This window comes from Sus scrofa, chromosome 2 (assembly GCF_054392235.1).
Source record: "Sus scrofa isolate SSC_HxYL_T2T_F1_AM1 chromosome 2, Sscrofa_HxYL_maternal_Yorkshire_Landrace_v2.0, whole genome shotgun sequence".
In the NCBI taxonomy this organism is placed as follows: Eukaryota; Metazoa; Chordata; class Mammalia; order Artiodactyla; family Suidae; genus Sus; species Sus scrofa.
In genome coordinates, this window is record NC_139384.1 from 52,438,577 (window position 1) to 52,462,604 (window position 24,028).

Consider the following 24,028-nt stretch of genomic DNA (forward strand, 5'->3'; position numbering starts at 1 on the left):
AAATATAGAGAAAATTATTATAGGAGGGAAGTAAGTATACATTATAGATGAGTTATGCTGGGACTCTTTCTTCCTTCCATAGATTATGGGAGATTCCATTCTGACTACAGGCAAAATTTAAGGATATATTTCTCCCAGATTGTCTTAACTCTGGTAGCAGAAGTATGTACTCATGTAAATACCACTGCAATAAGAATGAAGAAAATTTTCATCACTCTAAAAAATTCCCTTGTGCCTCTTTCATTCAAGTTGATCCCTAATACCAATCCCTGGTCCTAGGCAACCACTGATCTGCTTTCTGTTACTGTATATTAGATTTGTCTTTTCTGCAATTTCATGTGCATGGAATCCTACAGTATGTACTCATCTGTGTTTTGCATCTTTTGATATGTATAATTGAGATTTATCCATGTTGCACATATCAGTAGTTTTTAATTTTTAGTGCTATATTATATTCCATTATCTGGATATGCCACAATTTGTTTATCCATTTACCTATTAATATCCTAAGTATTTCATAATTTTTGATATATGGCGTATGTTTTTTAAATTTTACGTTGTCCCCGGGCCAGGGATCAAACCTGTGCCATAGCAGTAACCAGAGCCACAGCAGTGGCGATACTGGATCCTTAACCTGCTGACCCACCAGGGAACTCTTAAGTTTTTTAAATTTTAATTTTTATTGCTAGTGTATAGAAATGGACTAGTATGTAGAAATACAATCATTTTTTTATATTGACCCTTCGAAGTCTTGCTAAACTCATTTTTTTTTTCTAGTAGTTTTTTTTTTTTTTGAAGGTTTCTTAGGGTTTTTTATATTGACCCTTCAAAGTCTTGCTAAACTCATTTATTATTTCTAGTAGCTTTTTTTTTTTTTGAGGATTTCTTAGGATTTTCTACTGGTTTTCTTCAAATAAAGGCCGTATTACTTATACTTCTTCCATTTCTATACGTTTCATATATTTTTCTTATTTTATTGCAACTGTTAGCACTTCCAGTACAATGTTGAATAGAAGTCATGATAGTGGACATCCTTTTTCTGTATCTTAATGGAAAAGCATTTAGTTTGTATCCATCAGTAAGATGTTAGCCATAGGCTTTTTATTGTATTGAAAGTGTTTTATTTGTTATTTCTTGTGTTTTTTTAAAGTCATTAATGGGTATTGAATTTTGTGCAACACTTTTTCTTTTTTTTTCTTTTAGGGCCACACCTGTGGGATATGGAAGTTCCCAGGCAAGGGGTCCAGTTGGAGCTGCAACTGCCAGCCTGCCATAGCCACAGCAATGCGGGATCCGAGCTGTGTCTGCCAACTACACCACAGCTTACAGCAAAGCTGGATCCCAGTGAGCAGGGCCAGGGATTGAACTCAAGTTCTCTTGGATACTAGTTGGTTTTGTTACCGCCGAGCCACATCAGGAACTTCTGTCAGATGCTTTTTCTGAATCTATTGAAATAGTCTATATTCTTTTAAATTGTCCAATTTATTGATGGATTCTAATGACAGGACAACATTGTCTTAATTTCTCAAGCTTTAATTTTAAGTCTTTAAGTCAGGTAGCATAACATCCATTTCTTCTCAATTTTGATTCTATTCCCTGAAGTTTCTCCAGTCTGTGGGGCTAAACTGCTCCAGCACTTTTAGTCCTTGCTGCAGAAATGTCCTTGCTCTTCTATTTTGAGCTGCTGCTCTCTCCTTAGCCATTTTGCTTTCTACTGAGTACTTGTTGCCTCTTTTGGGGTCCTCCTATTCTCAAACTGTTTTTGTTGTTTTGTTCTTAATCTTGCACAGATACTGATACTTTGCAGGTTTTATAGCTTTTTATGGTTTTTCTCCAATTGGAGTATTTGGGGGATACCCTTTCACCTAGTTTTCTTTTTTTTTTTTTTGCTTTTTAGGGCCTCATCTGTGGCATATGAAAGTTCCCAGGCTAGGGGTCTAATTGAAGTTACAGCTTCCGGCTTATGCCACAACTACAACAACTCGGGAGCTGAGCCGCATCTGTGACCTACACCACAGCTCACGGCAACGCCAGATCCCTGACCCACTGAGCAAAGCCAGGTATTGGACCTGCATCCTCATGGGTACTAGTTGGATTTGTTTCCACTGCACCACAAAGGGAACTCCTCACCCGTCTTTCCTATACATGCTGTCCATGAGTATTTGATTGTGCCATCTTTTAAAAAATTGTGCTCAAAATACATAAAATTTATCATCTTAAATTTAAAGTATACAGTATAGCAGTGTTATATTATACTATATATGCACATTGTTTTGGCAACAGATCCCTAGAACTTTTTCAAAGTACAAAACCGAAACACTATACCCAGTGAACAAACTTTCCTTTCACTTCTTCCCCCATCCCTGCCAACCACCATTCTGCTTTCTGTTTCTAGGAGTTTGGCTACTTAACATTCATTGTATAAGAGGAATCATGCAATATTTGGCCTAATTCACTTAGCATAATGTCCTCAAAGTTCATCCATGTTGTAGCATAGAACAGGATTTCCTCCTCTTTAAAGGCTAAATAATATTCCATGTATGTATGTACCACATTTTCTTTATCTATTCATCTCAAAGTTGCTTTCATCTCTTGGCTGTTGTGAATAATGCTGCAGTAGACATGGATGTGCAAATATCTCTTTGAGATTCTGTTTTCAATTCTCTTGAAATATATATTCAGAAGTGGGAGTGTTGGAATATATGGTAATTCTATTTTTAATTTTTTGAGAACCCTCCATGCTATTTTCTGGAGGCTACCATTTTACGTCCTAGACAGCAGTGTACAAAGAGTTCCAATTTTCTCTGCATTCTGGAATTTTGATAGTGGCCATCCTAACCTGTATGAAGTAATAGCTCCTTGTAGTTTGATTTGCATTTCCTTAATGCTTAGTGACGTTGTGCATAATGATCATATGCTTGTTGGCCATTTGTAAATCTTCTTTGTAGAAATGTCTTATGTAAGCTTTTTACCTATTTTTAATTGGATTTTTATTGTTGTTGAATTGTTGGAGCTCTTAATATATTCTCGATATTAACTCCTTATCAGATATTTTCTCCCCTTCTGCAGGTTGCATTTTTCTATGTTATTATTTCTTTTGCTGCACAGAAGTTTTTAGGTTTGATGTAGTCTCATTTGTCTATTTTTGCCTATGTTTTTGATATTGTATCCAAAAAATCATTGCCAAATCCAATGTCATGAAGTTTTCTCCCTTTGTTTTCTTCTAGGGCCTTTTCAGTTTCAGGTCGTAGGTTTAGGTCTCTAATCCATTTTGAGTTAATTTTTGAACGGTGTAAGATAAGGGTCCAACTTTATTCATTTGCTTGTGGATATTCAGTTTTCCCAGCACCATTTTTTGAAGATACTATTCTTTCCCCATTGTGTGATCTTGGCATTTTTCGTAAAGATCATTTGACTGTTTACACGAGGGTTTATATCTGGTATCTCAGTTTTGTTACATTGGCCTTTATGCCAGTTCAATTGTGCTATTTTGATGCTGTCCCTTTTTTATATGGGAATTCAGAAAGATTGATGAGCTGTGTTTCTGCCACCTCTATCTCCATCTTCTCTCAGATTTTTTCTTTTTACAGGTATGAAAATTATGTCTTCTATTTTCAACCATGTAATTAATAAAAGTATTGAAAGAATAAACAGTTATCAACTAAAGGCTTTCCTTTGGATTGCCATTGATTTCTTAGTAGGCTTTTGATACCTCACTTACATTGAGAAAATATTGACAGTTTGAGCTCCTTTAACTTATATTTTTCAAGTAAGTCTTATTTATGTATTTATTTCATCTTTTGTCCTTTTTTAGGGCCACACTCATGGCATATGGAAGTTCCCAGCAGGTTAAGAACCTGACTAATATCCATGAGGATGTGGATTCCATCCCTGGCTTTGCTTGGTAGATTAAGGATCCAGTGTTGCTGCAAGCTGTGGTGCAGGTCACAAGCGCAGCTTGGATTCCATGGCTGTGGCTGTGGTATAGGCCAGCAGCTGCAGCTGCTATTCAACCACCAGAGCCACAGCAATGCCATATCCGAGCCACGTCTGCAACCTACACCACAGCTCACGGCAATGCCGGATCCTTAACCCACTGAGTGAGGCCAGGGATCAAACCCACAATGTCATGGTTCTTAGTTGGATTCGTTTCTGCTGTGCCACAATGGGAACTCCAAGTAAGTCTTATGTTGACCTACTTTTTTTGTCCGTAGCCTTTTTTGTGGTAGATACTGTGCTGCTAAGTGTGTAATCTTATTCTCAATGGCAGCTTTGTGTGATGGGAATTATATTAGCCATATTTCGAGGTTGAGAAAACAGAGATTTAGAGAGATTAAGTGAATTTTTAAAAGTGAATTTCTCAAGGCTATGAAAATAGTCTGCATTTGAACCTAATTCTGACTAACCTCCAAGCCTGGGTTCTTCCCACTGTACTAATCAGAGGTCAGATACACTATATCTGCCATGTTTCTTTAGCAGAGCTCTCCTTCCAAAAGACAAATTCATATCCATTCTGTTCTTGTCTTCCTCGGGAGAGGTGAGGATCAGTTAGGAACCAAAGGATGGGCAGTCTTTGATGAAAATGGGAGGGTATTTCAGATGACGTATTGTTCTACATTATCTGTTCATTTACTGATAAAATTACTTCAGAGGTCAGTGATAAAGGTTGCCATTTCATTTGTATAATATTCCTATTGAAAGATTTCTGTTAGTACCCTTCATTTAAGGTTTTTTTTTTTTTTTTTTTTTTTTGGCTTTTCACTATTTTTTCCAACTATTTATTTGGATAAAATTGACAGAATTTAAGATATTTAAAGAATACATCATAGTGATTTGATATATATATATATATATATATATATATATATATGCATTGTGAAAGGGTTCTCCCCATCTAGTTAATTAACATATCCATCACCTCAACATATTTATCTCTTCTTTAAAAGTGAGAACAAGTTCTATTCTGTTAGCAATTTCAGCTTTACAATACAGTATTATCAACTGTGTCATCATATTTTGCATTAGATCCTCAGACCTTATTCAGCTATCTTACAGCTGAAAATTGGACTTCTACCAATCTCTCATTATTTTCCCCCAGTATTGCCCTAAGTATACACCAGGGAAAGATAAATACCCTTCCGTATTAATAGAGCTAAAGACTTCTGCCTTTGCACGCAGATAATAATAACCTTACTCTGTTATTTAGTATATACATTCGAAATATGTTAGGCAGCCAGAAGGTCCATACTTTCCTTTCCTTAATTGTTCATGAATATCTTTGCAGTATTAAATGTGGACTGAGTATAAAGTTTGCTAAGAGTGTAAATCATCTGACAAAGTTTCTATGAAAGGAAGTTATCATGTATGCCTCATGTACTTTAAGTCAACTTGAAATTCTTTTTAAAAATTGAAGTATGGTTGAGGGGGTTCCTGTCATGGCTCAGCAGGTTAAGAACCTGACTAAAATCCATGAGGATATGGATTCTATCTCTGGCCGTGCTTGGTGGGTTAAGGATCCAGTGTTGCTGCAAGCTGCGGTGCAGGTCACAAATGCAGCTGTGGCTGTGGTATAGGCCAGCAGCTGCAGCTGCTGTTCAACCTTTAGCTGGGGAACTTCCATAGGCTGCAGGTGTGGTCCTAAAGAGATTAAAAAAATTTTGAGGTATAGTTGATTTACAATATCATATTAGTTTCAGGTGTATAACACAGTGACTCAACATTTTTGCAGGTTATCCTCCATTTAAAGGCATCAAAAAACAATAGCTGTATTTCCCTGTGCTGTATAGTACATCCTGAAACCTATCCATTTTATACTTAGTAGTTCATACCTCTCGATCCTCTCCCCATCTTACCTCATGGCAAAATGGAAGTGGATTCCCAGGTACAGACCTAGTGAGTTGCTTTTTAAACTATGAAAAAATATCTCCTTCTAAGATTTTTCTTTTGGATATGCTGTTACTTATTACTTTATTTGGCTTCTCAAGAACTTACGTTTCTCATCATTGGACTTTAATGATGCTGCTATTATGTCAAAATAGAAAGAAGAAATATCTCTGTTCCAAAATTGGGATTTTTAAGTTTTCGATCCTTGATTTTATTACTCATGACCTGATTTCTTTTTTTTAAACACTTATTTATATATATATATTTTCTAATGTACAGCATGGTGACCCAGTTACACTTACATCTGCACATTCTTCTTTTTCACATTATGTGTTCCATCATAAGCGACTAGACAGAGGTCCCAGTAGGATGGGACCCAGGAGGATGCCATTGCTAATCCACTGAAGGCAACATTCTGCATCTATTTACCCCAAGCTCCCAGTCCCTAAATCAATAAAGCAACAGAGATTCTTAAGGAAACAATAGAAAAGTTAGACTTAATCGACATTTTTGGGACATTACATCCAAAAAAATCAGAATATACCTTCTTCTCAAGTGCACATGGAACATTCTCAAGAATTGATCACATACTGTGGCACAAAGCTAACCTCAACAAAATTAAGAGTATAGAAATTATTTCAAGTATCTTCTCTGATCAAAATGGCATGAAACTAGAAATCAACCACATGACCTGATTTCTTAACAATCTTGTTTTCTTCCCCAGTCTTTACTCATTGTTATACTGTGCCTACCTCTGTCCTTTCATTTGTATTCCAAAAACCTCAATTCAAGCTTTAAATATCCTCAGTGCAAGTTTTATCCTTAGCACCTAACACAAGGCCACATTGTATTATTGTTGAATAAATGAATTACGGTAGCAGTCTACTTATCAGATTTTCTGGGGATTTGTCCTCTTACCATTCTGCCTGATTTTCAGACCACAAAAACTGGTAACTTGTACTAAAACTCATTATAATAATTGCTTTCTGTGGCAATTAATTCTGTTTTTTGATAGTTCCCAAAAGTTTTTGATAGTTCTCAGAAGTTTCTTCCCTTTTACTCACTCAGAAATATCCCCTCTGAATTAAAGATATTGGCTCTAGTTTGCTCCACTCTGTGTTCTTCCATATGATACCTCTTCACATATTTGGAGAAAGTTCTCGTACGTGCTTCTTACTTTTTAAAAAAAGTTTTCTGACTACATCTTTTAATGGGATTTTTTCCCCCGACCTTTTACCAGTTTGAAAGAGCTTGATTTGTCAGGGTCCCTCTTAAGTATGTTCTAATTTGAACTCTTTGTTGACAAGGAATATAGGGAGGAATATTGTAAGAGTACTTGAGAAGTTTGATGACACACCCTACAGTCCTACCAGGGTTTACTGGGGATAGAACTTAGCCAGCTACACAGCCTTTCTCCTGTGTCGTTTTTGCTACTTTCTATGCGTGTACTGCTAACCTGTTTCTGCTGGCAGTTCTCTGCCAAAATTTCCACTGTTCTGTAACTGGCTTTTATACATGATCTCCTTTGGTTGCCTGAGCTTGCAAGTCTTGGTACATCTTTTTAGCTGCTTTAGTCTCTTATTTCTTCTCTTCACAGTTTCCTGGCAGAGGAATCTGATTTGTCTAGGATTCCTTTTATTGTCAGGTCACTCTGGTCGTAAGTTGCTTACCAGTTCATAGATGCCCTTGCCTATTCATAGACTCAGTAAGTATTTTACTGAGTGTCTAATATATAAGGGTAATTGTTCTAAATGCCTGGGATACATCAGTAAGCAAAAGCAAACCCAAATTACTGCTTTCATTCTGGTGAGGTGAGACACACAAGTAGTAGTAAATGTAATAAATGAATGAATGATTTCATAATTTCTGTCTGGTTGGTGAGAGGAGAGGTAGGACCGTGTGCTTCTGAACGTGGCTGCTGCCTTTCACTGAACTGTGGGTGGTGCTGTTTTTGATAGAGAGGGGATGTGGGTGGCAAGTCTTGTGTAGAAAACCACTGATCTAGTTGTTCAGATAAACATATGGAAGATTTAGTGAGTTAGAGTAGTATTTTCAAGGTTCAAAGTCTGTTAAACCAAGTAGTGTATATTTTGTACATTTGCACTTTAAGCATACACAATGCATTTAAATGATTAATTTTTGTCTGTTGGTACAATCGACAAGTATCAAGCACCTGTTCTGTATAGAGCAGAGTGTTACATTTCTTCATTTAATTAACTCCTACTCAGCCTTCACTTCTACAGTCAAACTTCTTCCCCATATACTGGCAACTCCACACCTACAGCACACAGACTTAACAACCCCCAAGAATACTGTTTGACTCTCCTGGGGTCGTCTGTACGGCTAGAACAGTCACCTTGCCAGGGGGATGATGAATGGTTGGGTCATCCCAGGTCACTTGTTAATCCTTATGGCTGGGCTGCGTAGTTTGGCAGCCCTACCAGGGCCCAAGGGAAAGCTAATTACCTCACAAAAAAGAGGGAAAAGTGTGCCTGATCACGCCAGTATTTCCTCACTCTTCCTGAAATTTTTGGGGGCAGTTTGTCTAGCTTTTGCACTTTTTTCAAAGAAAGCTATTTCCAAATGTACTGGTATCATGCTGATGGTCTCCTTTATTATATACGAACTCTATCTAGTCATCATGTTTCTTGATTTATGATGGAGTGGAAGAAAAGGGGCTGGAGAGGAAAACATGAAGGCCCTGACTAGTAACTGCCCTCTTTTTTTTCCCCTCAATTTAGCCACATGCAGTGCAGTGAACAAACAATTTTGTTTGCCTAGCACCTCTCCTTTTTAGGAAGTGGTTCCGTTTCTTTTGAGGAATTTTTCTCTCTCCCCACCTAATCACCTAGCCCCATTTAATAATAGTGAAAATAGGAGCTGCTTTCACAGCCACTCTGATTTACATGACCTCCTTCACTTCTGGACATTAGAATCAGTCCACAGGTGGACATTTGACTCTAGAACAATCTTCCCTCAGTGTGGCTTGCTCCTTAGTATAAAATGTTATTTTGTCAGCATTCTTTTTTTGTGGCTGCACTTATGGTATATGAAAATTCCCTGGGCCAAGTATCAAACCTGTGCCACAACTGTAACCAGAGCCACAGCAGTAACACTGCTGGGTCCTGAACCTGCTGAGCCGGGAGGGAACTCCTTGTCAGCATTCTTAAATACAACCAGTTCTTCCTACAAGATTGGTTTTAGATAAATTATATAACCTTGGGAAATAAGTTTAAACAATCAGACTAAACTCTCAAAATCCAAGAAACAAGAATCAGACACAGTTTGTTTACTTTTGTATAATATTTTCCTAAGTTCCTTAAAAGTTGTTAGCTGCATCAATTTATATATTTGATATTCAAAACCAAGTTATTGTGGATTTTTCCACATTTTACTTGTAGTGATATATCAATTTACCATTTTTATTTTTGCCTTTTTCTAACCTAATTTCCATTTTCAAGTAACATTATCATATAACAGTCTTATCACACATGAATCATATTTCTTTGTGCACTTATAAATGTTACATCCGCATTTCAAACTAAATTTTCATGTTATTGAAAGACTGCATATCATTATGAAGTCAATAAGTAATATATTGCTCCTGACAGACTTTTGGAAGTTGTGCTTCTGCTTAAGAGGAACTTTCCACTTATCAAAGTGGAGGTAACTAAAACAAATTTTAAAGTAGAAGTTATTGGTGAGGATGTAATGAAAATGACAGTCTCATTCTTATACACAGAATATAGAAAATTGTATCTTTCTGGTGGGCCTTTTGGCTTTGTCTGTCTTCAGAACTTTTATATTCTTTGATCCAGTATATCTAAGAATTTTTCTAGGCAAAAGTGAGATGAGGGTAAAGATTTATATAGAAAGATACCTTTCATAGTATGATTTATAATAGGGAAAAATAGTAAATGTACATTACAAAGGCCTGTTATAAAAGATTAATAATAAACCAATCTATAAAGCTAGGCTTAGTATTTTCTCAATTCTGATGAAAAAAATACGTGTGTGAAAAAAGCCTAGGATAAAATCCAAACATTAATAGTAATTGTCTTCAGGTGTGGGATTATGGGTGATTTCTTTATATTTTTATGTATTCAAAAAATTTCCTGCAATTATGAATATGATAACATTTAAAATTAATCTGATAAAATATTTCCTGAGCCTGCACCTGCAGTGCATGAGTTATGACTTTCAGAACTGAATAAACAATATAGGGACACCTGGTTAAATATGGTGAGATAAATAACATGCAGTTATCTCCGTTTAAAAAGACAGAGGAGATGTAAGCTTAAAACAATTTCTGTCAATATTATCGAATCTATTAAAATAAACATTTAGCCAGTATGAACTAAGTGCCACACATTCAGTATGCTAGATGCTTGTTACTGAAGGAACAAAAAGCTTGCTGTCATTTTGTCTGTGAAGTTTTCCATGGATTCTCTGCTACGTTGGGTTAGGTTCTCTTCTATCATTATACTTACCATGATATACTGAAATTATCGGTTCATTTTTCTGTTTCTCCTAATAGCTTATCAGTACCTTGAGGATAGGGCCATGTCTTTTTCATTGTGTATCTCCAGGACCTAGTACTTTTTTTTTTTTTTTTTTTTTTTAAAATAGCAGTGACAGCACTGCATCCTTAACTGGCTGCACCACCAGGGAATTCCCCTAGTAAATGCGCTGAATTAGCTTTGAAGTGGCGTAAGGAGTGGTGATGCTTGAGGTAGATTTTTGAAAACTGAGTGCTTGTGATAAATCATTTTCAGTTTAGTTTAGTCTTCATGAAATACTTCATTCCTCTATAATGATGGGTATATGAAGAGTTACTGACCAGCAGACGTTATTAATTTTAATTGAGAATGTTTTTATTTTGTCTTTTTCACATGTTGTCTCAGTTTTAGAACATGGTTATGAGTTGGTCAATAAAAATGAATTTAACTTTCCATTTATCTTTTAAAGGTAAGAATTTGGTCATAGTGATTGAAATCTGGTGAGGGCAAGGAGGAGTTATATTCATGGGGATAAGGATTGAGAGATGATTTTTTAAAAATCAAATCACATGTTAAGGTTTCTTTAAGTTTAATGTAGAAATAATCAGAATGTTCCGTTTACTTCACAGTGAGTTGGAACAATATGTAGAATATGCAAGCACATGAAGCTCTTTTAAAAGTATGGCAAAAAGCAATTTAGATCTAACATGTACTTTCCAGCCCCAAATTACTCACAGATTACATCCCCAGAATTCAATTTCAAGTTGTTCTGGTTTTTAGTGTCACAGGGTAATTTTATAACAATAATGATATAGACCAGTTGTTTTCAAGCGGGGGCATTTTTGCCCCCCTCAGAGCACGTTTGGCAATGACTTGGGGACATTTTTTGGTTGTAACAACTTGGTGGTGGTGGTGGGATGCCAATAACTTCTAGTGGGTTGAAGCTAAGGATGTTGCTGAATATCCTATAATGCACAGGATAGCTCTCCGCCCCCTGCCTCCAAGACCCCCACCCCCAGCCACACACACACACACACAAAATGGAATTATCTGGCCCAAAATATCGTAGTGCTGTTGTTGAGAAACACTGCCTAGCCAGTGGTCAAGTTTCCAGGCCATTTTAAAAATCTTTATTTAACCCAGAACAGTGCTTATAACCCACAAATGAAGCTTAGTGCTTACAGGACCATTTCATTTGTCACTTAAAATTACTTTGTCTACATAGAAAAGTTCTTCTTAAATTTCAACTGGAGTTACTAAGAAGATTGCGTTCTTTATTGGGAACAAAGGGCAGTTACTTCCATGTTGTGGAGATCCCTTATTTCCATGCCTCTGTCTATTTTTCCTAGCTTTTCGTATATGTCACTCTTTGGACAAAGGATAGGGATTGCCTATCATTTCAGTATTATGTTTAGAAGGTAGTTTTATACCCTTTAAAACTTGAAAATATTTAGTCAGTGTATTAACCTATTCAGCAAGTATTCATTTAGATACAGATTTTTAAGTATTCTATAACTGAACTCACTTTGATTTTATTAATAGGGTCAGGAGCAGGTCTGGGGAAAATAATCCAGAGATTTCCGCAGAAGGACTGGGATGATACACCTTTTCCACAGGGAATTGAATTGGTAAGTTGATACTATATTATTGTACTTTTATAATGATATTTTTCATGTTACATTTATAGTTATATTTGTGTTACAGTTCCTTTTAAATAATTTGGTGATTTAACTGTAATACATTATTAGAAATAATCTTCCCAATACAGTAACCTTTGTATATATTGATTCTGGAATGCCTGTTTTACTGTTCTTTTTCCATTTAAACTTCTCTTTAATATTAAAGTTGAAAATAATGATTTTTATGTACCTGGAACTGAAAAATTCCTCTAATTCTTTAGTAAAATCTTAGCCTTGTAGTTTCAGGGATGGTGTATCACTAATCAAATATTTATTATTTTTTTTTTTCATGAAAATTTCTAGGTCATTGCTTTAGTGAAAAACTTCAAATAAAACCAAAGGTTGGTTTAATAGTGACCAATCATGGTTTTGAGTTTGTTCTTGAAATTAAAATCTGAATTCTTTCTTTCTAGTTACAGGATTTGTGTGTTGCTTTGTAATAGTGCCATTTAACTGCTTTATTTTTTGTCAGCCATTTTAAAGGAATTTAATGGTTGAGCATAATTTACGATGACCAGGACATTCTATCTGGTGGTGGATCTATGGTGGTAAAATGAGAGACTGAAAAGATGCTCAGTAAAGTATTTTGCAATATGACTATAACGTTTGGAGAGTGTGTATAGTGTGTGTGTATGTATGTGTGTGTGTTCATTTACATTGTGTGTGTGTTTACTTACACACACACACATATGAGCAGTGTTCTTTTTCTTTTTTTTTTTTGTCTTTTACTAGGGCCGCACCCGTGGCACATGGGAGGTTCCCAGGCTGGGGGTCTAATCAGAGCTGTAGCCTCCAGCCTGCACCACAGCCACAGCAGTGCCAGATCCAAGCCGCGTCTGCGACCTACACCACAGCTCACAGCAATGCCAGATCCTTAACCCACTGAGTGAGGCCAGGGATCGAACCTGCAACTTCATGGTTCCTAGTTCATTAACCACTGAGTCACGACAGGAACTCCTGAGCAGTGTTCTTTAAAGCATTTCTTGTTGAGAAAACATTTGCTGTGATATGACAGTGAAGAATAGACTGCTTGTGTTGAAATCCCAGTTGTACATTATGACTTTTATTTGACAAGTCATTTAACTTCTTGAGCAGCAGAGTCTTCATCTGTAAAATGAGAATAATGACAATGCTGATATCATGCAAAGATAAAATGGGAAAATACAGATAAAATGCTTAGAACAGTGTTTGCCATAAAGTAAGTGCTCAATAAATGAGGTTTCTTATTTATGTTATTATCTTGATACCACTGTTGGTGTTTGTTTAACATATTGCAACACCCCCCACCCCAAGAAGAATTGTTCATTCTCTTGTTAGCATGGATCAGAAATATTTATTAGGCATAAAGCTGATGTTGATTTGAAAGTTATATATTTTCTTTTTTTTCTTTTTTAGGGCTGCACCTATAGCATATGGGAGTTCCCAGGCTAGGGGTCGAATTGGAGTTGCAGCTGCCGGCCTACACCACAGCCACAGCAATGCTAGATCTGAGCTATGTCTGTGACCTACACCATAGCTCACGGCACTGCGGGATCTTTAACCTACTGAGTGAGGTCCCATATGCTAGCAGGTTACAAATCCAACAAGTGTCCATGAGGATGCAGGTTCAATCCCAGGCCTCCATGAGGATGCAGGTTCAATCCCAGGCCTCCCTCAGTGGGTTAAGGATCTGGTGTTGCCGTGAGCTGTGGTGTAGTTCGCAGATATGGCTTGGATCCTGTGTTGCTGTGGCTGTGGCATAGGTTGGCAGCTGTAGCTCGACTCAAACCCTAGCCTGGGAACTTCCATATGCCACAGGGGTGGCCCTAAAAAGCAAATAAATAAATAAATAAAATAAAAAAAGGAATATTTGATCCTGCTGGATTACGTTGGGATTTTCTTTTTTCTTAATTTTTCTGTAATTGATGACAATTCTGATCCTCTAATGTCTTTTGTGCTTTGTCAGGTATAGAATAAATTTGTTTATCAAAGCCTGTTTTTAAAACAGAATAGAATCATTAACTCTTAAATTTTTGTTGTCTTATTAGATACTGCTTTGTGCTATACTTTATGTTAGAAATGTGCAACTATTCTGCATATTAACAGCAATAACTTGAGTAACTGTGGTATACTCTGTCATCTAGAGCAACTCCTACAGCTTTAAGACCAGAGATAGGCTTATTAAAATTTTAGTCCAATTAAGGTGATCTAGCTCAGTCCCTAAGTGGTTTGTTGATTCCAGGGTGGTAGTGACCCTTTTCTGATGATATACGTGGAAAAAAACCTTACCCCTTCCAAGGTGGTGGTAGTGGGACAACCTTTTAGCATATAACATTAATGTTAATATTAACAGTTGTATATGATTGATAAATTATGATGAACCCACAAATTAGATGATTGGAGGTAGTGTATCTCATTTAAAGGTAGGTAAATTGAAGATTAGGAAGTTTAAACAATTTCACTGTGGTGTAACAGCTAAGATGCAGCAGAGCTAGGATTCAAACCCAGGTCTTTTGACTCTTTGTATTAGCTAAGGTCTGAGACTGTTCTGAGAGTGGCACTTTAAGCTATGGTTATCATATGCATTTCATTGATTGATTGATTGATTGCTTTTTAGGGCCACACATGCAGCATATGGATGTTCCCTGACTAGGGGTCAAATCGAAGCTTGCAGCTGCTGGCCGGCGCCACAGCCACAGCAGCAAGAGATCCAAGCTCTGTCTGCGACCTGCACCACAGCTCACAGCAACACTGGATCCTTAACCCACAGAGTGAGGCCAGGGATTGAATCTGTATTCTCATGGATACTAGTCAGATTCATTACCGCTGACCCACAATGGGAACTCCAGCATTTGTATTTTTGTGTAAATCTGAAAACAGGATTCTATACTTTGGAAGAACTGAAGTTCAGAAATGCTAAAAGAATGTTGTGTTATTAGAAAACCAACTTTATTTATTTGTTTTATCTAGGGTAAACCTGGGTTCTGACTTAGTATTATATTGAAATTATTTTCTTTTGCCATCTCTCCTGCGCACACAACATATATTTGATGTATTTAAATTCTAAATGAAAAGTATGTTCAGCCTGAAGACTGACTTATGGGAAAGGATTTTAGACATTCATTCACTAATAAGTCAAATCCCAAACTTAATTTAGAGGATACTGAATTTAGTCTTTCTGCTTTTGTGTAAAGAAATTGCCCTCTCTTTCTTTTCTTCTATTGAGAAATGCTAAACTTTAATTTGAGTGGTTTTTAAAAATAAAAATATGAAAATAAGCTAAACCAAACATAATGACTGCTTTTCCAATTCTAGGATATTTTTATCTTTTTCTTGTGCCTTTTAGGCATACATGGAAACCACAGACAGTCATATAAATAAAGTTTCAGTTAATTTTAGTGACAATATTTCAAAGAAAATTTAAGAATTGTTTTGCAGAGGCATTCTATGGCTAACAATCTATTTCTGATCATGGGAAGAAATGTTTTTATTGGCTTGGTTTGGGGCATCAACAAAGTTGTATTGTTTAGGCACTAGCTCTTTTAAAAGATGCCCTGTTTCAGAAGTGAATTCTTTTTTTTCCCACACCTACAGCATGTGGAAGTTCCTGGGCCAGAGACTTGAACCCGCACCACTGTTGTGGCAATGCTGGATCCTTAACCTGCTGGGCCATAAGGAAACTTCCAAAAGTGAATTTTTTTATATCACAATTCAGAAAATGTGCCACAGTCTTCACTAGGGAATGCCTGCATTGAGGCATTCATAGGTCTTTCCGATTTTTTTTTTAAGAAGGCTAAAAATGTGATAAAAAATGTTATGGCTTGAGTAAAAGAGGATTAAACGTTTAGTTAGAACGTATGAATTTGAAGTTCTTAAGATATTCAGTTATTTAAATTATAGACTAGTGATTTGACTACCTTCACTACGAATCCAGTTTTCTATAATTGTAAATATAGTTTGGGGAGAAGAGGTAAAAAAAAAATCTGTATTCAGTATTCTGCAGTTGTAACAGAGGAGAAGTAGCCTTAGTATAGAATGCTGTTTGAGGGAAGAGAAGTCAATATAGGTATTGTAATGCTTTAATTCTTTAAGCTGTTTAAAATGCATTGGATTCTGAAAATGAGCTCACAGTTGTCTGTCTGACCTAGATGTAAATGTAAATACTGTTTGGTCAGGGAACAGAGTGTAGAGAGGATGGAAGAAAATTTTTCCCCCTTTGTGGAGGAATATGAGTGAAAGGAGGGTGAGGAAGGTAGTGAACATATTGGATGACAAAATCAGAGTTCACAAAGATTTGCTGGAGTTATGGGCCCTTTATAGATAAGAGGATTAAATATAATAAATGAAAGTGTAGGTCCTACATATGAGTATAAAAAACTAGCTGTATAAGTAATTATTTAGAATAAAGATAGACAGGATCCTTTCCTAGCCAGAGAGATTTGAAAAATACAAGGAGACAGCTAAAAATTAAAAAAATATAATTATAAAAGATACCAGTGAAGATACTATAGGTAGCATCTGAAGCTTCTGTTGAGGTAGGGTACTTGATGATGAATTCACTTTTAAAGTTGATGTAAAGGACGTGCGGAAAAACTCTTGATCTTGCATAGATTTGAGGCTGAAAACAAGAATGTTGCTATGAAGTATGAAGATATGGCTTTTGAAACATACTAAGGACTACAAAAACAGACTTTTAAAGTTATGTTCACGATAAAGAAAGTGGCCATAAATAGAGGTTAAGATAGAAAGTGGTAGTTTGAGCTCACATTTTTATTTCCTTTTTCCAAAGAAACAGTTGTCTCTTTGAGTAATAAAACTGCATGGCAGATAGGAGCCTGATGGAATATAGAGGGTTCTCAACATCTCTGAGGTGGAAGACAGTCAATCTTGGTGTTTCTCTTCTCACATTCCTCAATGCTTACTAACGTGGTTTGTCATACTGTACTAGACTTCCAGTTACTCACAGTTCTGATAGGCTCAGTTATGCTAGAGAATCTTTCGCCTACCCAGTCTGCATGGTCTGTTCTCAGAACCACCTCAGACAAGCTTTTCTTGTCATGCTGGGGTTCTGCTATACCTAGTAACTTGGACGCCATAGGGAACTTCCTGAAGAAGATGAAGAACTATAGTACACAAGCCTAACCTACTGCAAATTCATGTTGTTTGCAAACAGCTTTGCCCTCTTACTACATGAAATACTGCTACTCATCTCTCATGTAATTGTCATATCACTGCTGTGGGTTCTACACTTTTAAACTTTCAACTCCTTTTTCTCTTCTTCAGTTTCCATTGATCCCAAGTATTAGCTTAAAAAAAAAAAAATCTGTTCTTGACTTTATCCGTTTAGCTGATATCCTATTTCTTCATTATAAAATATTTCAAATGATTCCTCTTAATTTGCTGGCTCTTATGTCTATAAAAGTTTAGTGTGGTACCGTGGAAAGATATGGGATCTGAAACTTTAAAATCTTGAGCAAAGTTAATTTACGTTTCTGATAATATTACTTTTCCTACAGGGCTATTATTAGCTAATTTGCCTATTAATATTTTAATAAGCTATAGTGTTATGATTTCATGCCATCCACTTTCATGTCTTACACCCATCTTACCCACATCTCAGAGGTCTGAAGTATAGTTTATATCCTCTCCATTCTGAAATCTCAGAGTTGAAGTTTATTAATATTTTCTGAATATTAAGGTAAATACTAGATGTTATAATAGATAAATCTTGAAGCCATAGTGTCTAGAACAAGACAAGCTTTTTTCTTCTTACTTGCTTGAAGTCTAATTAGTGGCAGTAGAGTGGGTGGGAGTGTGGTTTGCCAAATTCAGATTCTTGCTGAATTCAAAGATCTTTTCCCTTATCTTTATTCTCCTTGACCACTTTACTTTTTGACACCACTAATTCAGTCTTCCTAGTAAAATAAAAAAAATATATATATATTTAATCTCTATCTCAGTTCCTGGCACAAAATTTCTGAAGTCTTTGGAACTAACTGTCTTTGCTTTGCTAATGAGATAGCTTATGGGTTTCAGGAAGCCTATTTAGCTTCATGAAGGGAGCTGGTGTTCCACGGGAATCAACTATGTGACTGGAGTGTTGGAAATTTCAGCCCCGTTGGGGAAGGGAGAGAGGCTGGAGATTGAGTTCACTCACCAGTGGCCAATGAGCTAATCAGTCATGTCTACCTAATGACACTCTCATAAAAACCCCCTACATGGCAGGGTATGGAGATCTTCCAAAGTGGTGGACACATTGATATGCTGGGAAGGTCATGTGCTTGGAGGAGGCCTGGAAGCTCTGGGCCATGCCCACCTTCTGCACCTTGACTTATCACATCTCTTCTCTTTGGTTGTTTTTGAGTTATAGCCTTTACAGTAACTTGTAAATGTAGGTAAAGTGTTTTCCTGAGCTTTGTGAACTTTTCTACGAATTATTGAACCTAAGGGGGCAGTCATGTGAACCCCTGAATTTGTAGTCTGCAGGCAGAAGTGTGGATAACTTGGACATCCCTTTTGTAGCTGGCATCTGAAATCAGGGCAGTTTCATGGGGCTGAGCCCCGATCCCTTGATTGTGAGCTTTGCACTGTCTCTGGGAAGTTTGTGTCAGAACTGAGTTGAATTGTTGGTATTGGGAAAAAAAACCCCACACATTTGGTGTTTGAGAAAATTCAGCATTCTTCATTATGCTGATTTTCCTCTTAATCTTAGTTACTTCTCTTATTTTTTCCCATTTTTCTTTTATTTTGTTTTTGTGGCCCCTTACTACACACTTTCTGTAAGATTCAGTTTTCATTTGTGTGTGTGTGTTTTGTTTTCTCTGGGAAGTGATGAAGACTATTCTCTAAGTCTTTTGTACTTGAATCCTAGTCATGCCTTTGATCATCGTTTTCTGCAGATCCTATAATCTAAGTGTATTGTATTGCCTTCATGTCTTAAACAGAGCTAAGCTGTATTTTGGTATCTCTTTCTAATACCAGGCTTCTAATATGGAGTGGGTTCTGGTAACAAATAGCCAGGAACATTTAATCAAATGTAGTTCTTGCTTAATTTTACTTGTAGCAATTTGTCCTGTAGCTGAACTCACATTCAGATAAACATATATTATTTGAATTCGAATGCTTTTGACAGTGAAAGTTAGTGAAATAAGAAAACATGTGTAAACTGGGACTATTCTGAACAGACTGATTTCTGTGGTTACTTGTACATATGCATGTGTAAAATTTTTCATGGCAAAAAAATTGGAAGCTACCTAAATGTCCATAAATAGGTGACTGAGTGAATTAATAGTGCCACAGTCATTCCTCAGAATATAATGCAGCTGTTAAAAAGTATGAAATAGAAGATAAGCAGATGGCTAACAATCATATGAACATGCTAACATCACTGATCATTAGGGAAATGCAAATCAGAAACACAGCAAGGTATCGCTTCATGCCTATTACAATGACTAATATAAAAAAAAAACCAACAGAAAATAACAAGCGTTGACCAAGACACAGAGAAATTACAGTCCTATGCACTGTTGGTGGTGCAACTACCATGGAAAATGGTATGGTGGTTTCTCAAAAAAGTGAGAAAAGAATTACTGTCTAGCAATTACTGTCTAGCAATTTCACCTCTGCATATAAGTGTAAACCCCAAAAAAACTGAAAGCAGGGACTCTAAAATAAGTTTTTGCACACAAGTCCATAGTGTCATTAATTCACCATAGCCAAAAGCAAACCAAGTATCCATTGACAGATAAATGGATAAAGAAACTGTGGTAAATACATACAGTGAAACGTTATTCAGCCTTAAAAATGAAGGACATGGCAACATATGCTACAGCATGGATGAACCTTGAGGACATTGTGCTAAGTGAAATAAGGCAGTCACAAAATAAAGTACCTAGAGTAGTCAAATTCATAGTGATAGGAAGTTGAATGGTGGTTGCCATGGGTGGGAGTTGGGGATGGGGAAGGAAGAATAGGAAACTGTTTCATGGGTAGAGATTTTCAGTTTTGTAAGATGCAAAGTGTTCTGGAGATTGGTTGCAAAACAATGTGAAGTACTTAACACTAGTGAACTATATGTTTAAAATGGTTAAGATGATAAATTTTATGTTATGCTTACTTTACTACTATTAAAAACTTTTTAGAAAAATATGAGCTAGAACTTTATTTAGTGGTGTGAATGAATCTCTGAGACACATTGTATAGCAAGTAGCCAAAACAATTTGGAGAAGAAAGAACAAAGTTGGAGGACTAGCACTACCTAGTTTCAGGACTTACTATAGAGCTCAGTACTCAAGACTATGTGGTATTGGCTTAAAGACAGACATGTAGATCCATGCTTCGGTCTAGAAGCAAACCCACACATTCTGGTAAATAGATTTTTAATAAATAGAGGTGTCAGTGTAATTCAGTTATAGAGAAGATAGGGTTTTCAACAGATGTTGCTGAAGTGATTGAATGTCCATTTGGAAAAATATTTAGCCTTGCCCCTGCTTCACACCATGTAGAAAAATCAGTTTGAGGTAGATCATGGACTAAATGTAAAACTATAGAAGTTGTAAAACTTAAGGGAACATCTTTGCGGCCTTCAGTTAAGCAAAAACTTTAGATGAAACACCAAGAGCTTGCATGAAGTTTCTCTGAAGTACTTGAAAACCCTTGAAAAGTAGTATATCATCAAGTAAAAAGGTGGATAGTTGGATAGTAAAAGTCCCATTTTGTTTCATAGATTTCATCTGGATCTACAGAATCTCTGGATGCTTCTTGGGCTTTCTATTTTTTGCTATTTACCTTTAGTAAGGAGGAATAGACTGGAAGAAATGAGGGGACATAAGAGATTCCAGCAGGAATTCATCTGGGATCTCAGAGCAAAATTTTCTCAGATGTTATCTATTCTGCTGAGCCAGATTTTCTTCATCAAGCCAGAATTTTGGGTATATTCAAATCTATGTGGCGACTTTTACAATAGAATTTATTTATCAAAGTTTTAATTGCTATAGGTGTTAGCCAACATTAGATATAAAAACATTATGTATGAAAGACTTTGTGATATGAAGGAAAGGATACTGGATTCTGGAATTTTATTTGTCTGTTATCAGTATATATTACCTATATATGGATGTATGATTTAATTATAAAAGACAGCAGTTATTTAGAGAAAGGACTAATTCTCTAGGTTGTACAGTCAATTTTCAGTGGTATATAAGGAATGATATTTTGATACTGTTCATCTCCCCACACTCCAGTTCTTGTTCTGATCATCAAGTTCTTTGGGGATTTAGACTTCCTATTTACTGTATGAAATATGTTCACGTATTTTTCTTGAGTTTGTATTGTGCTTTGAGTATTCATGTGGAACTTTCACTGCCATTAATATGGTCATTTCCTTATAACTTAACAAACGTGTCAGTTTTGAAAAGTGAAGTATTTGGTGGCCTCTAGTGGTACTTATGCGTCTATAAAAAGTCACTGAAATAACCACTATACAAAATTTTAGGGGAAAGAAGTTACTAAGTTGACAGAACACAAACATGTATATTTACTGAAGAAAAATTTTTAATCCTTGAGAACTAAAAGTTTATTTAAATTTTTTTTCACTGATCGGGACTTTACCAATTAGCAAACAGTACTATGGAAACATTGATATGTAAATTTCTAAAATGCTACATCTTAAATTTAGTTGGTAAAGACCACATTTAGCCATAAGCATAAATTTAATCTTCCATGTAGAAACCACATACTAAATTGTTACAAAAAATCTTCCTATTGTTTGAAATAACCATTTTAAGTAGAGGATTGTAGAAATGCATAGATCTTTAATAAAAGAATTGACTGTACAAGGGTACTCCTCTTTCACAGTCTTCCTTTTTACCTGTGAGTTACTGGTTATGCTGTAGGATTAAACTGTTACAGCACTAAAAGGCAGCTATTTATATTTACGGAAGAGGCAGAAAAAGGAAAAAAGAATATATGTAAGGCAATATTTCCATTAGGTAGGATAAGCATAATAATGTTTTAGGAAGACGAGGTAAAAATTACTCAAGGCTAGCTTGTTTCTCACTGAACTGAGCTCCTCTGTGAATCTAATAATCAGTGCCTTGGTCTCCATATTGATAGATAATCTTTAGGGTAGTCATCTTGGTAGTTGCCATGAATTCATGTGGTTAGTCCTCCTGATAATCACTGTCACTGATTCCCGACCCATTTGTTCCTGTTCCTGGCTTCTATTGTGAATGTCAGACTCTGTGGGAGCAGCACAGTATTTGGGATCATATACCTTGACCATACACACTCTTTCCTTTCCGGGAAGCGACTTTGTTGGTACACATCTGTAGAGAAATTGTCGAATTGTCCACAAGTTGTAATGTTAGCTTCTGATCACAGCTGTCTCTTCGGGTACTTGGTGCTAACATCCCAGCTGGCTGGCTTCTTTGTTCATGCCCGTCTGCAGATCCTGGTCTGATCAGAAGGTTTTTCAGTTTGCATTTGGGGATCATAAGGATGCCTCCTAGTCGCGTAGGCTGTTGTACCTGCTTGGCTGGCACATGTGTTGGTTCCCATGTGCAAAGCAGTTTCACTTTGACCAGCTTTTAATTTTCCTTCATCAAAATGTCTTGTTTTTCTGCATGCTTAACGCTAATGTCAATAGTTGTATGGTATCCTTTTGTTTTAGCCATATCTGCTAGGGCCACCAGCATAGTCTGAACCTGGGTCATGTTCCCATGCTCAAAAAGATCATAGGCTTCAAATATGTCACGTGACTTCCTACCATAAGCCTGAATAGCTTTAGTAAAGTTGCTCATATTCTCCAGCTGAGGCCAGTTTGTTGGCCTTCTTCACCAAGCCGGGCTATAGCTTGTTTATTAGTTCGTGGAGAATTTTGCCATCCCAGCTGAAAGTTGGTGTCAGTGCTCTTGCCTGTCACCTCATATCCAGTTGCAAAGATCTTCTTCTGCCTGATAATCACACTTGGAAGCAATCTTGTTTTGGATCTCAGCTGAGAGCCTGTAGGAAGGGCTGTTGTTGAAAGTGAGTCATGATGGTTTTGGTTGTGGGAAGATGCTAAGCTTGGATTCTGGGGCTTCCTGGCACTCACTTCCCTGCTCCTGATCACAAGGTGTGGGTCCCACCACAAGATGCTTGTTGCTTGCTCCCCTGGGCTGTTCAGGAGACATCCAGGTGGGGGAGGTGGGTGGTGCCTCGGCTACTCAGTTGGACTAGGTCCTGCTGAGCAAAACAGACCCTCCTGGTTAGCTCCAGAGTGCCACACAAACTCAAAAGTTTATTAATTAGTTGTACCAGCTTGCATTCCCACCAGCAGTGCAGGAGGGTTCCCTTTTCTCCACACCCCCTCCAGCATTTGTTATTTGTGGACTTATTAATGATGGCCATTCTGACTGGTGTGAGGTGAAATGGTAGTTTTGATTTGCATTTCTCTAATATTCAGGGATGTTGAGCATTTTTTCATGTGCTTGTGGGCCATCTGTATATCTTCCTTGGAGAAATGTCTACTCAAGTCTTTTGCCCATTTTTCACTTGGGAGCTTTGGGTTAATAGATGCAAATTATTGTCTTTGGAATGGATTAGCAATGAGATCCTGCTGTGTAGCACTGGGAACTATGTCTAGTCACTTATGATGGAGCCTGGTAATGTGAGAAAAAAGAAGGTATACATGTATGTGTAACTGGGTCACCATGCTGTACAGTAGAAAATTGACAGAACACTGTAAACCAGCTACAATGGAAAAAAATCATTAAAGTTTATGAATTAGTTGTAAATCTATCAGTGATGTGGCTGTGTCTATTATAGGAAATTTTATCTTTTCTTACTTTCAAGAAGAAAATAGACTTTACTTACCTTCAAGAAATGCCTTGAAATTATATATATATATATACCTTAATTGGAAGTTTTTCTATTTTGTATTTACGTCCGCAATGGTTTACTATTTCATTGCACTGAAATATATCTATGAAAGGGATAGTAGAATGATTT

At 36.6% G+C, this 24,028-nt stretch overlaps 1 protein-coding gene, 1 long non-coding RNA gene and 1 pseudogene across 10 annotated transcripts in view; 2 read left to right on the top strand and 1 right to left on the bottom strand.

Moving 5' to 3' along the window:
- The window catches only part of SBF2 (SET binding factor 2), a 451,285-nt gene that overhangs the window by 76,436 nt on the left and 350,821 nt on the right, over positions 1 to 24,028 (top strand). For all 9 annotated transcript variants that reach the window (XR_014837296.1, XR_014837295.1, XR_014837298.1 and 6 more), the window contains exon 2: positions 11,925 to 12,010. Coding sequence is in view for 3 of the 9 variants with exons in the window: in XM_005661131.4 (XP_005661188.2) it covers positions 11,925 to 12,010 (86 nt within the window). In the remaining 6 variants the exon portion in view is untranslated. The remainder of the gene's footprint in view (positions 1 to 11,924; positions 12,011 to 24,028) is intronic.
- LOC146405384 (uncharacterized) lies at positions 12,826 to 16,832 on the top strand. Its single transcript, XR_014837303.1, has 2 exons — positions 12,826 to 13,457; positions 13,835 to 16,832. It is a non-coding gene; the product is annotated as an uncharacterized LOC146405384 (long non-coding RNA).
- LOC102162982 (calponin-3 pseudogene) lies at positions 22,120 to 23,064 on the bottom strand (annotated as a pseudogene).